Source organism: Sprattus sprattus (genome assembly GCF_963457725.1).
Source record: "Sprattus sprattus genome assembly, chromosome: 1".
Lineage (NCBI taxonomy): Eukaryota > Metazoa > Chordata > Actinopteri > Clupeiformes > Clupeidae > Sprattus > Sprattus sprattus.
In genome coordinates this window covers 37,299,248-37,317,314 of record NC_137920.1, presented here as the reverse complement: position 1 = coordinate 37,317,314, position 18,067 = coordinate 37,299,248, and the positions used below count along the sequence as shown (strand labels likewise).

Here is an 18,067-nt window from a genome sequence, read left to right as displayed (position 1 = left end):
CAAAGGGCGGCCCTGCAGCTGTTCAATTAAGACTGTAGTAATGGTACGTGAGGTCAGACTGGCAGGAAGCAGCCTTTCAGAAACCTGTCAAACAGGACACACACCTCCTGCACTGATTACTAATTAGTCACTCATTGGTTCTTAAGGTTCAGGGGCGACTCCATTCTTCTTAGGCCAATTAGATTACCTTTGTATTTATAGCACTTTGGAATCAATGTTTTTTGACAGGGGTTGATAAAAATGTCAAGGCATGTCTCAAAGGTGCCTGACAGGCCTCATACCTCAAATAAGAGGTCTTAAGGGGACTTTGAATGGAAAATACAGGACAAAAATAAATAAAAATATGAAATGCACATGAAAGCATAGCAGGAAAAATGGAAACAAATGTGACCAAAAAGCACCATAGTGAACAAGAGAGGGGGAAGCACACAGTGAAAAAGAAGGTCAAAAACACAGGAAAGAGAGTTCTGGATGAGTTTAATGATGAGCCGACGGCGTGGAGAATCCACATGGGAGAGGCACACTTTCGCTTTAAGTACACCATTCTCTGTATAGAACATTCTCCGCAAACGAGCAAGGCACAATTAACACTGACTGTCTGGCCTAAAAATTCTCAAATTGTTTTTTTTTTTTGCTTCAATCTAAAGAATTCTGAGGCTCGCCCCGGAATGTCTCCCTCCAATAGCACACAGAAAATGTTAATTCACACATTCCTTCTCTATTCTTGGGCTTGGGTGAAAAACACCATCTTCCAGTAACTGTGCCAAGTGCTTGTGTTGTTCGCTCACATGGAAATATAAGCCATTGACCAGAGACAATAGACAAGATGTGTTCTTGTCTGTCGATGGGGGCTGTGTCCCTTCCCCACCACATGCTCCAGGCACTGAGGGCAGGCCGGGGAAAGGGGGAACACAAGGCCGTCCAGATCGGAGGGGCTGCAGCAGAGGTGCTAATGTGGGGGCTGACCCAAAGAACGGCATGCTTCTCTCTCTCACACACACACACACACACAAACGCACACACAGACACACACACACAAACACAAATGCACACACACACACACAAACACACACACACACACACACACACACACACACACACACACACACACACACACACACACACACAAACAGCAACAAGGGGGTTGTTTGTCAGTGGCAGGGGAACAAGGCTTGCTTGTGGTGGGCGCTTTCAGGCAGTCGGACCACTGCAGCGTCAGTGCTGTCAGAGTCCCAAGCCAGCCAACACCCTCCACTGATCCGTCACTGTTTCTTTAAGGGCACTTCTCCTCACCTACCGGGCTCGGCTCTGAAAACCACCTCTCTGTGCTTCCTTACCACCAGTGAGTTATATGTGGATGACATCATTTAACAAGGTCTTGAACCCAAAATGGATTTTTTTTTCCCATACCGCAAAAGTAAATCCCTCATTACAACACCCATTTCCCCTTCTTTCCTCCATACAGCTATCTATCCAGCTATTAGTTATTTGGTTTCAATGCCATGTATTGTCCGCCTATGTTCTTTTTCGCATATATGTACAGACCTTTTACACTATTTCATGTTTTTTCAGATTATGCTCTTCATTCCATGTAGTCACTGAGGTATTATACACACGGCGCATCTATGTCCTTAACAGACAGGAAAGAAGAATGTGCTTCTTTCTCCCTTAGACCCTGGCCTTGGCTGACTCAGATGAGATTGCTGTACCTTTGGAAAAAAAAAAAAACATCTTAGTTGGTCTCCTGCATGTCCATCAAATATATGTTTGAACTGAAAGAGCCAAACCATTGAGGCTGCTGCTGCATTTATGTCTTTACTAGGAGCCTTATGGTGCCTGATAGGACTCAGTGTGCTTGTCGGAGAAATAGTCTCCTCAGAGGTTGTCTTTGTTCTCAGCGCTGCGGGGTCTGTGGTTTAATCTCTGCGCCCGCTGAAACAGTAACATCTGCGGGACGTTAGCTGCTCCGAGTTCAAGCGCGTGCTAGCCAGCGCTAACTGCTCTGGGATGCCGAGTGGAAGGACAACAGTTGGTCCGGTGAACTGCATCCCTTTTGTTCTTGAGAGAGTTGGAGTCAAAACAACATTTAATTAAGAACAGCTCTGCCTCTGTCTCCCCATCCTTTCCCCCTTATCTCTCTCTTTCTCTAACTCTCTTTCTTTCTCTCTCTGTCTCTCTGTGTCTCTCTCTGTGTGTCTCTCTCTCTGTGTCTATCTCTCTCTCTCTCTCTCTCTCTGTGTCTCTGTCTCAGTGACAGCAGGCATTTGTTCTTGGCTTGATAGGGCGTTTCCTGTATGTGTGTGGGAGGTCTCCCAGTTCACCACAAACACATCTCTGGCGGCCACCAAGCATCCCAGAGGGCCTCACCCCCCCACACCAGACCCTCACAGCCCTGTGTTTGAGAGGCCTTTCACTGCACAACACCAGGCTAGTTCACAGAGACTTGACAGATCCAAATGCTGCGTTTGGTATGAAACTATGAAAAGGCCATTAGTGAGCTCCGCCAACATTTAGAATGTGGCAGCAATGTTTTTTTTTTGTGCTGTGATGAAAAGGTCAACAATCTGCTTCGTCTGCCTGACAAGACCGTTGTTGATTACATTCCATAGTGTACAGTCAGCAAGCACTGCTCTCAGTGTGAGCAACGGAGCATGTTTGAGAGGGAGCTCCTCAGACGCGGTGACGACACGGCCACAGCTGAACGACTTCTGGAGATGTCAGCAAGCGTTCAAGAGCCTCATCCTCATCTGACCTCACGATACCCCATCCACAAACACCGACGTTGAGGTGAAATCTGTGACTGTTTTGCACTGTTGAACCCAGAACAGTATCACCACTGACTGTGTACATTTCAAACGTAATGCTTTGTCTCAATGATTCATCTTTGTTATCGTATGCTTCCTAAAATACATGGAAACAATGAGTCATTGGAGCATTGCATCATGGTCTATATGTCCAGTTAGAGTCACAGGGTTTCCATGGCCACTGCACAGGGGCAACATGACCCTGGCCACTGTGGTGATGTAACTGATGATGATGTCATCTCGTGCCCATAAACAGTGCAGCTCGCCACCTCAAGGGGGAGAGACCACTGGCACGTGTCCGGGGGAAATGAGCCCCTCTGCAACTGTTGACTGACGGTATATGACACAAAAATGAGCTGTCTGCATGAGTTTGCTCAGATGTGCATGCATGTGGACACACACACACACACACACACACACACACACACACACACACACACACACACACACACACACACACACACACACACACACACACACACACACACACACACACACACACACACACACACACACACACACACACACACACACACACACACAAACAATTCATTCTGCCCCAGTGCATCACGCATTTATTCCCTTTAAAGTCAGGCCTCATCAGACTCAGATGTTCCCCCTTTCCACTGCATTGCCCGCACACACAGCATCTCCTCCAGTGTGATCCTGGCATCTAACAGCTGAACATCAGCACAGCACCGTGACTGATTCTGGATCAGCCCCTCCAACTTTCTTCTCGGGTCATTACGAACCCAAATATGATTCTGGATCAGCCCCTCCGCCTTTCTCCTCGGCTCATTACGAGCCCAAACATACTTCTGGATCAGCCCTTCCTCCAGGCACACTGTAAGAGGAAACCTCAAACATTTTGAGCCCAGTGATGATCACTCCACTCTGTTGAGTGGTGTTTTGACAGATTCGCTGACTATGAAGACCTGTCAAGCATGGCTCCTGTAAGCTGCTGCTACTGCTACTGGGGGCAGGGAGGTCAGGGCTTCCTGTCTGTGGCTGAGGGGCCATATCATTAGAAGGCGGGGGGGGGCATGTGTGTGTGTGTGTGTGTGTGTTGAGGTTGAACAGAGCAGAGCTCTAGTCAAGGTGTGCAGGCAATCTTAGAACTGAGATTCACTTCCTTCGGGTTTTCTGTAGTTCTGCTTTCTGTATGGCGGCTGAGACACAAGAGCTGGAGCTTTCAGTCAGACAAAGACACACGAGCACAAACAGTCTCTCGAGCAGATGAGTGCACAGCACAGCAACACACAGAGCCATGACCAAACAAAGGAAAATCCAGCTATTTCATGGTTATGTACAATAGAAAACCTTCACATCTTATTCCCAACACGAGAATAGATCTTCAGATGTACACGTTAAGCACACTATTCACAAGCTTCACACATACTTCACTTTCATTCTGGACAGAGAGAGAGGAGAAGAGTCACAAGGGTCACCTGTTTTATACCCACAAACAGTGCAAGGAAAGCAGGAAAAAACACTCACAAAAAACCCTGAAGATGGATTCCGCAATCATCTACGGTGGGTTCCACACCCACAAACCCGAGGGAAATTTGACTCCATGAAAACAACCATATGGTAATGGGTTTGATGAATATAAAAGAGAGGAGTTCTTCTCACAAGTTTGTGCCGTTTTATGATTTCCATACTCATGTTTCCCCACGGCAACAGGCAAAGAGGCAAACAGGAAGATAAATCAATATGGCACACGCAACACTCAGAGGTCAGCCAAGCGCACTGGAGGGACTTCCAAACTCAATTAAGAAGCGGAAGGAAATTCCCCACTTTGAGAATAATTAAGGAACTATTCTTCATCATCCTTTTCCTTAGCATGAAGCAGAAGAGCTTTACACACACAGAAGTGATGCATGTGGTGCAGGTCTTTGCTGAGTATCTACATCCATCTAAATGAGTACCTACATCCGTCTAAATGTTTGCTTCTTGTAACTACTTCTGACATCCCTTCTTGATTCCATACCACAGTCCGGGAACATCAAAATATGGCGAGCTAAAGGTACAGTATGTAGGATTTAGTGGCATCTAGTGATGAGGCTGCAGATTGCAACCAACTGAATACTGAATACAGAAACCGAATACTGCAACTGAAAACACGGTGGCCTTGAAGGCACTATGTGCTGTTTATAAGAAGGGCTCATTCTTAGATAACAAAAGCACAACGATTCATAGTTACATGTGATTATACACTATTGAAAACATAATTAGGAATACTATATTCCATTTCTGCTAGCAGAGCACTCTTAATCCTATATACTGTACCTTTACCAGAGATTAACAACACATCTAGTAAAACAGCAAATCACTGGAGCCAATGTAATGTTCCACTTCCACACTGTGCCCTTGGCACACCACATAACCAACTGGTAAACCACATAACATGCCACACTCTCTGTGTGTGGCACACAGACACCAAACCGCCACTCAAGGCAACACTGCCCTCACACAACACCATCATAGCACCATAAATGTCATCATCAGGGGAATCCCCGAGGCGGCAGCCCACTGCACATATATGGGGCCGCAGGGAGGGGCCGCATAACTTGGACTGCTGCCAGGGTCCCGTTTGAAACCGGCGCGTGTCCAGAAGGGTAAGGATCCAATCGCACGGCCGATCGATCTGTTTGGCAAAACGAGTGCCCCGGGAGTTGAGAAGAATCAACAAACACCCCTGATGGAATAATCCATATGGACAGTGGTGGGTCAGAGTGTGTGTTTGTGTGTGTGGGGGGAGGTGATGGTGACCTTCGCTTAGCAGACAGCCAATCCAGAGGCACCCTCATTAAAATACACTCATAGCATTAGCCTGTAGTACACACTCATCTGCCACTCTCGGGGATGAGATCAATATTCTCTCCAACTCTTGCACAGGTTTGCGTGATGTTTAATGAACATGATTGATTTCACACTATAAACATTTCATCTCTCAGCCACACTAAAGGAGCTCAGAAAAATGGGATGTAATATGCCACATAAATAGAACAAACTACTCAACTCAACTGTGCCTCTATGAGGACCATCTATCATAGGGGATGCTGCATATATCCGTTAAGATAGCATGATCATCAGTGCTGGCCCCCGCTGACACTAATAACAGCTGGACCCCACCTATCACAGGGGACCGAGTCCACTACCCGTCCCCAAACGGGACACATATTGGCAGTTTGTTGACAGTGGAAGCATCGGCTCTCTGTCAGGAAATCTGCAGCATCCTGTCTGTAGCCCCCGCAGCTAATTAGTGCTCCACGGCCACGGAGGTCTCACTGGTCACCGGTGGGAGCGAGACGACGAGCGTGAGATTGATCTCGAACCGCTAGCATGCATGGCAAGGCGTCTGTCGACAGTGCAGCTGCCATAAAACAGCCTGTCATGAGACTGACGGTGGACCCATAGGGTATTTGGGTAGCAACGAGCTGGAGCCCACAACCCCCACCACCCCTGTGCATTTTTAAGTAAGGGGCCTATCCAGAATCCATGAAGCACATCTGAGTGCTGCTAATTAAAATGGCTCTTCCTGGGAAAGTGCACAACAACTGCTGCCAATACCATCGCCTGAAGCTCCAGAAGGGAAAGGATATGGATAGCCAACAACATTTCATCTCGTGTGACAAATTAAAAATGGGCTGATTAAGATGGCCACATCTCATTTTGCATTTGTAAGCATGGAGGATGGAGATCAAACACAAAAACCAATGTGGAGGAAGATGATGACCTCCTTACTATCGTGCAGTGGGGACCTTCCAACATGCAGTGCCAAAGGGGAAGGCTCAAATGGAGAAGTACGCTATTAAAATCGGGACTTTTTAAACTTTCCCCTGAATAGATTGTAACAATAAGATTGCACATTTGCCTGCCTCCTACAACAAACCAAAAGCCGATGTGAATGCACTGCTCCGACTTCCAGCTAGGCAGAGATGCTCTGTTAGTGCATGTGTGGTCCGGAAAGAGAGGATCTGAGGCTCTCATCCCTGGTGGACGGCTGCTGCAACTGGACGCAAAGATCCTGTAACTGTCAACCTCACTTCCTCTAGTGATCCTCCAGGCATTGACTGTAAAGATCCACTGTCACCATGTCAGCCACAGAATCAAGTGAAGTGGGGATAAAGCAACAGGTTTCCCCAGAGAGGTTGTGTTGGACGGAGTGGGTCCCTGTGGAAGGTGTGTGTGTGTGTGTGTGTGTGCTGGGTAGCTGGGGCTCGTCGCCTACCTGTGACAGGCAGCGGGTCCCGTGGGAGGTGTGTGTGTGTGTTGGGTAGCTGGGGCTCGTACCCTACCTGTGACATGCAGCGGGTCCTGTGGGAGGTGTGTGTGTGTGAGGGGTAACTGGCCCTTCGTCGCCTACCTGTGACATGCAGCTTCTCTCCAGTGGCCTCCACCGTCAGGAAGAGACGTCCTCGCCGCTCCGTGTGGTCCATCCCACACAGGCTGGGCACGTTCATCACACATATCTTGTGGACGTTCGTGTCACAGGCTGTGGGAAGAAACACACACACACACACACACACACACACACACACACAAAGTTAAGTAGAGGATACACACAAACATGCATACATGTGTGCAAATACACACACACACCAGCACATACACACACACCAGCACATCATTGTCAAAATTCTAGCAATTATTGTCTCCTTACTATAGATCCAATCAGTTATTAGGAGGAAGGGAGGGAGGGAGGGAGGAATGACAATAACGTTGTGAGCTTTCACACAATAGCTCTCTTTTGCTCTGACTTATGAGTGAGAGAGTGTGTGTGTGTGTGTGTGTGTGTGTGTGTAAGCTCCTGCACTAATAGAACCATCCGAGAGCACGGCCCTACCGGCACAATTAGACACGCATGACATCTGTCGTCTCAATTCTTCAATTAGCCCAGAGTTATAATTAGGCCAGCCCTGATAGGGTTGGTGATGAATGCGTGAGCTAATTGATGTCGCTGACGGAGGCGATCCGGGATCAGGGAAGACAGGAGTGGAATACTGACTGATAATCACGTGCTGTCATTCATCTGTGGCCTGCTCCGCCCTGGGTGGAACCTTCTGGGTCGCTAGTGTTCGTGTGGAGTTTATTAATGGGCTCTCTCTCTCTCTCTCTCTCGCTCTCTCTCTCGCTCTCTCTCTCGCTCTCTCTCTTCACCCTTCTCTTTATCCATCTCTCTCTCTCCATGGAGACTAAGGGGCCTGATTCACTAACAGGTTTCAGGCGTAAAATAGCAGTCGTAAACATAAAACGGTATTTACAAAGGAGGCGCATTTGAGTAGAGGCGCATTTTTACGCTTTGTGGGTGTGAAGCGCAACGAGATGGGAGGGTATAAGAAACCTGGGCGTGAAGCGCAAATATATGGGAGGAGAGAAGTTAAGTGCGCCTAATGATGTATTGCATGGTATTTACTTAAACTGCCTGGCGAGCGCACGTCTCTAATTGCGGGCTTATTCTCCGCCTCATAAAAGCATGTCTTAACCAGGAAGCGCATTTCCATTTAGTCTGAAAACGTTGATATGGCAGCAGTTATAAGAGCAAGGCGAAGAAAGAAGACAGAGACAGCGCACAGAAATATTTTTTTCAACTCGTATAACACTTTTTCAGTTAAGCGAACCACAAATCATTAGACGGTACAGGTTAACCAGCCACATAATACTTCAATTACTGGACCAGATCAGAGACGACATCGAACCCTCCACCCGGCGATCACATTCCATTCCATCAGTTGTTAAACTCCTGGCAACATTTGCAAATATTGGCCTCCGGATAATTTCAGTTATAGCATCTGCAGTTGGTATATCTCAGCCTTCACTCAGCCAAATATTCACCCAGGTACTCGACGCATTGCTACAGCGCACTGGTCAATATACATTTCCCCACTACGATAGCTGAAATTAAACTTTCCGAACGTTATTGGAGCCATTGATTGCACCCCCATGCAAACAGTCCCACCTTCAATCCACAAACACATTTACCGAAACAGAAAGCACACATATTCAATGAATGTCCAGGTCATATGTGATGCCAACATGACCATTACTAACGTGGTAGCCAGATACCCTGGATCTGTCCATGACAGTTTTATCTTCCGGAAAAGTGCCATCTATCCATGATTGAGCAACGGTGATTTTAGAGAGGCCTGGCTACTTGGTAAATGTATTTGTTTCAGTGGGGATATATTATAGTGAACCCATGTCCCTTGTAGAACTTATTAATCTTGCCATGTACACATCTATATTGTTATAATAGACAGAATGCATTAATGCCACCAATAGCATATTCTTTATAATCGTGTTCTTTTAAACATCTCGCTGTAGGTAATGGCGGGCAGAACAACAATATAACCGCGTGCCCATTGAATCAGGTTCAGTGATTGAGCGAACGTGAACCAATATATCTATCTCCTCTTCGCTGAACCTTCGTTTTTTCTTCCTCGAATCTCCATGGTGGCAGTAACTTGCAGGCGATTTCTCCCATCTTTTAACGGTGCGCTAAATAATGATTGCCCAGCGCGGATCTGGTTTGATAAATACCACGGAAAATGCAGAAAAACACTGTGCGTTAATGTGCGACCGCAGATTAAGCTGCAGTCGCAATGTTAGTAAATCAGGCCCTAAATATCTGCATACTAATCTTTTTTGAAGAAATTAGTCTGATATTGTAACTAATATAATATAATATAATCTCTCGCTCTCTTCATCCTCCTCTTTATCCATCTCTCTCTCTCCATGCATAGCTCTATTTCTATTTTCCATCTCTTTTCCTGTGAAACAGATCTATGAAGCTATAGAGGGGATATAGGGCCCCTGTCCCACTCCACTTGACTTACTTTCACACTTCATCCCCTGGTGGAGGAGTCCATACAGAAGCGATCCGCAGTGGTCACAGAACGTGGGGCTCCCATAGGTATGGATCTTGAATTTGTGCTTGCTCCTCGGGTCCTGGAAGGGAAGAGAGTGGGCGACAAAGAGAGAGAGAAGGAGAGAAGAAAGAGAGAGAGAGAGAGAGAGAGAGAGAGAGAGAAGAGATAGAAGAGAGAGAGAGAGAGAACGATACAAATTAGTTACTTGTGTTTATGTCTAACCTATAAATTCAGGTGATTCCAAACACTTTTCACCATAAACAACAAGATTATGCAGTCGGACTGCACTAAACCAAAGGCAGCAGTCTGTGATCAGTCAATACCTGTTTAAAACCATGTTACTCTATGGGTTCCAGAGACCTTTCTTTAGCGCTCTGCTTATAATAAAAAAGGGTAGATGGGGGTATTTTATTGTCCACTTAAAGTAAACAGCCATGTAGAGGGCTTTTAGCATGTACTGGGAAAAAAAAGTGTATAAATATATTTGGCACAAACGTTGTTTTGGCCTGCAGACAAGATCATCTTGAGGTGAACAGGGGGCAGATCTCACCAAAGGCTTTCTATTAAACTCTTAAAGACTCGTGTGCAGGGAGGGCTACAGAATCCAATAAAAGACGAGCATCCATCGATTTCTTTTAAATCCCGGCACAATTACAGATGTGTGATGGAGACTGGAAAGAAAACCATCTGGGGTTGCGCTTTCCAGATGTTTCCCACATCAGCAAGACATTGAGTCAGTCTAGAGTGTGTGTGTGGGGGGGGGGGGGGGGAACTCAGCCTGAGTAAAATGACACACACGCCAACGAGGCCAAAGAAGAGAATCAACAATCCACCAAGCATTCAAGGAAATGAGAATGATTTTGAAAATAAATTGTTGCAAAATATCTATGCGTTAATGAAATATACGGAATCTTCCTATTGATTCAAACAAGGTCCCTCTGAAAGGTATATCAGGGGAACACACCCTTTCTATTGATTCACATGTTCTTATTCTGGGTTGGTGTCTGCAGGCCACACACACAGTTGCTCAGTATTCATTCATTCAGACACTGATTGTGTTTTGATTGTTGCTCCATGCACCGATTTCTTGGCCTAGCATGTTTGAAGAGGCACTCGCTGTCTTTGAGGGTTCAAGAGGTTGCCTAATTAGTCAGCAAGATGGATTATACACCCTGTTAGTTCTCTTTTATAAATCATTATTAAAGTGTTACTCTTTTTTTATAGGTCACAGTAAGTTATAGCTGAGAAACATTTCTCTGTGGGCCTGTGAGTGAAGACCTGTCCTCTCCTCTGATGTGGATGCAGCAGTGACGCACAGTGCTGCATAGCCAGGTGCCTTTTCACTGTATTGGTAGTGGGTATGGGAACACATTACACGCAGTGAGATCAAGTTTGGAGAAAACCTCCCCCTGTAGCTGTATGTAACTCAGCTTAGACATGCTACGTGCTAAGACTGAGACGCTGCTGTTGATATAGCATGAGGAAGAGATACAGGGAATTGATCAAATGGACAAGAGTACACACACTACGCTTCATCATAAGATGAAAATGAGCTGTTTCACTGACATTAGGGTTAATCACTTAGCTTAAACAGGAAGAAATGACTGGTGTTTAATAATGTCAGCATTAGCTCAGCACCCGGTGTGATTGGTATAGTGTTTCTACATGTATGTGACACTTCCCCTACATCGCTGACTAAGCCATGCTAGCATTCCAGAGCACAGGTCGTGTAGAGTTAGTGGAGAACCGTGTCAAATCAAAGCCCTGCTCATGAGCTCAGTGGGGACTGAGGGGAGAAGTGGTCTGCCTGGATTCGACTAGACAGCCGGTGCCCTCCAGACATGAGGCACCGGCGCGCCATGAAGTCCTGACGTCTATGGTAGAAAGGAAGAGGACAGGGTAGGAGAGGCCAGCTGAGGAAAGGAGAGAGAGGTCATGACGTCTATGGTAGAAAGGAGGACAGGGCAGGAGAGGCCAGGTGAGGGAAGGAGAGAGGGGTCATGATGTCTATGGTAGAAAGGAGGAGGACAGGGCAGGAGAGGCCAGGTGAGGGAAGGAGAGAGGGGTCATGATGTCTATGGTAGAAAGGAAGAGGACAGGGTAGGAGAGGCCAGCTGAGGAAAGGAGAGAGAGGTCATGACGTCTATGGTAGAAAGAAGGAGGACAGGGCAGGAGAGGCCAGTTGAGGGAAGGAGAGAGGGGTCGTGATGTTTATGGTAGAAAGGAGGAGGACAGGGCAGGAGAGGCCAGTTAAGGGAAGGAGAGAGGGGTCATGATGTCTGTGGTAGAAAGGAGGAGGACAGGGCAGGAGAGGCCAGTTGAGGGAAGGAGAGAGGGGTCATGATGTCTATGGTAGAAAGGAGGAGGACAGGGCAGGAGAGGCCAGGTGAGGGAAGGAGAGAGGGGTCATGATGTCTATGGTTGAAAGGAGGAGGACAGGGCAGGAGAGGCCAGTTGAGGGAAGGAGAGAGGGGTCATGATGTTTATGGTAGAAAGGAGGAGGACAGGGCAGGAGAGGTCAGGTGAGGGAAGGAGAGAGGGGTCATGATGTCTATGGTAGAAAGGAGGAGGACAGGGCAGGAGAGGCCAGTTAAGGGAGGGGTCATCCAGGGCCCCGGGGCAAGAAAGGGCAAGATACTTAAAATGAGAGGACACAAGGTGTGGCGGGATTCTTTTTAACATCATTAAGTGTGATGGAACTATACTTATTTAGTGGCGCTAGCTTACATAGCAGGTAGAACAAAACATACAGACTTCATCACCATGAGTCACTCAAAGCATGTATGCAGTGTAGGACGTTTAAGGGAAGACTCAGCTGTTCCATTCAACCTCTACACAGCTCCACCCTCTTTCACAGCGGATATTTTCGAAATAAATGTCACACTCTCTGTCTCCATCACACCACGGAGGAACAACTGTCCTTCACTATCACCCACAACTGCCCACTCAACTCAGTCAAGGGTTAGCTACAGAAAAACACACACACAATTTTTATACTGACAACAATGGCCTGGTTCAAATCTTCAGGGTTACCATCATATAATCCACTGATAATTGCATAATTGAAGACGGTGTGTGTGTTTGTTTGTGTGTGTGTGTGTGTTTATTATAAATCGCTGCTTCCCTGGCGCACACAGCTCTCGCTTCCTGTTTCCTCCGGGCACGGCTTTGGCGCGTATTTAATGGGCTCGCTCAATTATTTATCAAAGGCATGAATGTTTCATGGACACTTGTAATGGACTCTCTGCACAGTGTAGATGACACACTGGCTGACTAGAGCGGCTCTGAAATGAAACGTGAAGGAAACATTGGCCCTTGGAATCTCCAGCGCCACAGACTAAGTGCTAATTGGTGACGACGGGCGTTCTTTCGCTCACTCCTTTCTTATTTAAAGTGTTGTCACTGGCACAGGTAAATGTGTGCCATTCGACTACACAAAGACAGGAATTTTAAAGCACTGTAGTGTATTGTGAGCGTAGCGTAAGACAACAAGAAAGAATGACTGTTGCAGCAGGGAAAGTGTAGTTTCTGATGTGACGCGGTGGGCGAGAAGCTAAAGCGCTGGGTGGAAAAGACAATGTTTTGTGTTTTGGGAGATCTGGCTTACAGGAGAAAGTGAGTCACCAGCGAGGGGAAGATGTGAACAGCCCCTCATTAGCATGGTGCCATTTTAATGCCCTTTGAGAGTTCCTCGATCTTCTACCCACCAGCCGTTGGCATCTGACATACACACAGAAGCACATACACACACACACACACACACACACACACACACAGAAGCACATGCACACACATACACACACACATACACACAGAAGCACATACCACACACACACACACACACACAGACACAGAAGCACATGCACACACACACACACACATACACACAGAAGCACATGCACACAGACATATACACACACACAGAAGCACATGCACACATACACACACACACACACACACACACACACACACACACAGAAGCACATGCACACACACATACATACACATATACACACACACAGAAGCACATGCACACACACACACACACACACACACACACATACACACACACACACACACACACACACACACACACACACACACACACACAGGCAAAGACGCAGACACACAGAAACACGCAGGTTGAGAGACACCGATACCACAATGACGTGTCACAGTTTCATCCCTCCATGTCCTGTCTGTCTGTCTGTCGGTCTGTCTGTCTGTCTAATCAAAGCAGCCAGACAGTCAGTCAGTGAGTTCAGACACCCGCTGCCTCTGGTGATAGTGGAGAATGGAGAACAGATCATAGGAAATGGTTTAAGAAAGTGTGAAAGTGCAAAGGTAATTGATCATAACCAACTTTGAGCAGCCATCTATAATCATTCGACAGCAAAGTTTCAGTGGTAGAACAATCGTTCTGAGCACAAATTGGAACAGTGCAGAAAACACACACACACCTACACAGACACACAGAGGGAGATGGAGATAATGAGTGGGAGAATGAAAACCAGACCGAGAAACAGAGAGAGAGAGAGAGAGAGAGAGAGAGATAAAGAAAGAAATTTGATATTGGATACTTTTTGAAATTTTTCTTCTGTTGCCTCTACTACAGCCATATAATAAACAACAGTCTGGCTGAACTGCACAATAACTCATCTAAAGTGATAAAGAATGGCCCCGGCATCTCAGGGGGCCGCTGGGAAGCAGAATGTGGTGGTGGTCGGCTTTAACTCGGACAAACACTCATGGTTTCCTACCGAACATTCATCAGAGGCACCCGGCCCAGCCAGCCAGCCAGCCAGCCACACACCAGGGAGCAGGATGGATGGGGAACACGGACAGGAGCTGGAGAAGTAAGGGTGTCACCGGGTGATGGAGCTTGCTCCGTGGTCCAACGTCTCCACGGGCACACGGCCACGTAAACAGTGAAGCAGTACTTTGAGGCTAAATCTGGACCCTAATGACTATTCGCAAGTTGTTTGGATGGATGGGATGTTGACTGCATACAGGAGTAGTTGGTCACAACCCATTGATACACGTTTAGATAACCTAGATGTAAAAACATGTTTTATACTTTACTTAAGTATAACATGAAAAGTCTTGAAAAAGTTGGGTTTAAGATCATTTTATTCATGTAGTTCTTCTTTTAGTTTTTTACATGTTTACCAGATTCACATTCCACATGAATTTCAAATGTACTGAGCCTACTGCCAGGGATTCCAGCGAAGAGACTGTGATGACTATCCTTCCCACTCCTCTATCCTCTTAGGGTTTGGTAAGCCCCCCTGAATCAAGACAGCTTTTTTTCAAAGTGGACGTGCAATCAGTTCCCTTAGACTGACCCTCTCTGGGAATGCGTCCACTATGCTAAGGCTGGATTGCTAGGTAGCCTCGTGGGGCTTTCCACAGCGAAAAGCTTGGGCCGTAAAAGAGACCAGCTTTAAAAAAGGAGACTAGGCAGAGCTGGACCTCTGGTGAGGATGAAGGACAGAAGAGGCTTTGCTCTTTAAGGTCAAGTCCTCTCCCTGTAACATGCTGAGGGTAGGAGCCACTGGTTATATGGACATGCAGGGGTGTGATGGCAAACAGCAAGTAAATGCAGAAGCATGATTACATTTCTGGATAATATTCTGGCTCATATTTTGGTAAGTAGACGGTAACTGACTACATGGCAATCAGGCTGACTTTTCAAGCAGAATGAAAAACTTTTTATGTCCAACGTATTTACATCATCCACACTAGAGACATGCTAAAGGAATAAAGCAGTGGTTGTCAGAACTAGGATTACAAGCAATGAGCACCTACAGCCATTCTGTGTAGATGACATCCCCTTTGTGTATTCAACTACAGCAGATTCGTGTTACAAGATAATGTGCTGGAACCTAGTCTACTACAAAAAGTTCAATTTGTGAATCTATCGATAGCAATCAACAGTGCAATTGATTTTTTTGCTTTAACAATGTTTCGACTGTGTTGGGTCTACACTTGTCACAGCAGTAATATGAATGAGTTGAAGGGGTAGAAAGAGACGCATTACATAAGAGAAGGGATTTGTACCATTGCTGGGCTACTTACATTATTAATATTACACTTCAATCACACTAATAGACCTGTCCAGACACAGACACCACTCACCATAAAACAGTTTTAGCAGACAAAATAATACGTACAAAAAAAAATCCCAAAACACTGATGGAATCATCATCTAATTCTAAGAGACACCACAGATTATGTCCGGATAATACCACAAGGGAGCGAAAGTAAGCAATTCCATTTAGGGGTTTATTTGATGAGCTCGAGTCATTTAAATTCTTAAAATACATCCATCAGCTGCTAACATTTCAATTATGCATTTATTCTGTAAATATGTGGCACTTGTCAAACCATCACAGGCTATCTTGAGGGAACTGTGCTTGTTGTTTTCCCATCAATTCCCTTTTGTCGAGATCTTTACAAACACTCCACTCAGAGACAACTCCATTTAAGGAACCAATTTCAAAATGACAAATATAGACAGAATGAATGATTTGCCTCAAACTCATGCTGAACGTTCTTCTATCGGTAACTGCTAGGGTTTAGCATTGTAATGATGAACGTAATCTTTTAGAACAAGCGTCTGAGGTGTAAGACGGGTTTAGTTCTTTTGGGAAAGGGGAGGGGGGAGATTTCAGCTTTTTAAATAATTTTTAAATAACTGCAGAGACATGGGAGGAAGTCCATTCTCTAAATGCTTCCAGGATGCTTATGTCAGCATAGACTCCAAAACCACACTCAGCAAGAATTGCAACAACAGCTCAATCGATCCAGAAGAGCAATCGCTTAAACCACCACAGAATATTCGGCATCGCTTTTGAACTAACGGTTTGTTGACAAACCTCAGAGTCTAAACCAGCCTCTGCTAAATCAATGCTTAACCCAGGAAATCATGCCAATCAATGAGCTCAGTCGGTGTGTGTGTGTGTGTGTGTGTGTGTGTGTGTGTGTGTGTGTGTGTGTGTGTGTGTGTGTGTGTGTGTGTGTGTGTGTGTGTGTGTGTGTGTGTGTGTGTGTGTGTATGTGTGTGTGTGTGTGTGTGTGTGTGTGTGTGTAGGAGCCAGCATGCATCTGTGAAATGTGTTTTAAATCATAGAAAGGGAAGATAAGTGCTTTATTTAACACTGGCTACATGCCTATGCGTTTTGACTGCACAGTCTTCATCAGGGCTTCCCAGACAGACACGCGTGCTCACAATTAAACAGGTCAAGACTAATCAGAGATTGTACAGAGAAAAATAGAATAATGAGAAAAGAAAAAAGAAAAAAGTGAAAAAAGTGAAGAAAGAAAAAGTTTACTACACTAATGGCCCCAAGAAAAATAGTAATTGCAAAACAGTGCACATAGATCTGAAAGCTGAAAGCACACCAACAGCAAGAGACACAAGACACAAATACAGATAAAAGTGTGTGTCATACCACGTAGCAAAGACTGAGGCCCGGATGCCTTTCATTTAATAAGCCAGCAGGACTCTGCTTGGTCAGTCTGCCACTTGGAAACAAGAGTTCAAAAGATTAAAACTGGGTTTTATTTGAATGTCATTTTGCCATTTGAAAACATAACTCTGAGAATAGTTTGACAGAAGCCAAGCTCCGTTTCTGACAAATGCTTAAATGAATGCTTCATTAAGGTAAATCTGGTTAGGTAATTGTGCAGACAACCAGGATGATCAGATTTTCACATCCCAACCTTGTGATGCTCACCTCAAAGCACATTTACTCATATCGAATCAGGAAAACATGTTGATTAAGTTGCCCTCACATTACTATCTTAGGTAGGAGAAGGACCTCTGACATCGGACGATAAACATCAGACGGACAATTTATGCAGAGTAACAAAGACTTGCTTTATGTCTGTCTTCACACAACCTGTTAATATGACTCAGTAGGGTGATAAAACCTTTAATTCTTCAGTGCATAAGGACACTGAAGAGATCCTGTGCATTCAAACAGACCACCTAACCACACACACACACATACGCACGCACACACACACACACACACGCACACACACACGTTATGCTAGAATCACACTCTCCTATCTCTTGGTTGTGTGGCCCAGATGAGCCATTCAACCTTATTACCTCAGAAAGGATGAGTACACAGGCTGAATCCGCCTCAGTGATTTCTTGCTGTCTCTAGCCTTCTCCCACTCGAGGGTCTGTGGAGCAGCCTAGCTTTTAACTCTGTCGTCTCTTCTCATTTCTGAAGCCTAACATGTCCTAATTAAAAGGCTGAACTTTTGTGTGTTTGTGTGGTGTGTGTGTTTGTATGTGTGTGTTTATGTGGTGTGTGTGGGCATCTTTATCTGTGTCTGTGCGTAAAAGAAAGCCAATCATGTGTGACGAAAGTGTGC

General features: G+C 45.7%; 1 protein-coding gene across 2 annotated transcripts in view; it reads right to left on the bottom strand.

Moving 5' to 3' along the window:
- Positions 1-18,067, bottom strand: part of prkcaa (protein kinase C, alpha, a) — a 155,262-nt gene that overhangs the window by 59,970 nt on the left and 77,225 nt on the right. For both annotated transcript variants that reach the window (XM_080838823.1, XM_080838824.1), the window contains exons 4-5: positions 9,644-9,755; positions 7,174-7,302 (exon numbers count right to left, since the gene is read on the bottom strand). In XM_080838823.1, the coding sequence (XP_080694949.1) occupies positions 7,174-7,302; positions 9,644-9,755 (241 nt within the window). The remainder of the gene's footprint in view (positions 1-7,173; positions 7,303-9,643; positions 9,756-18,067) is intronic.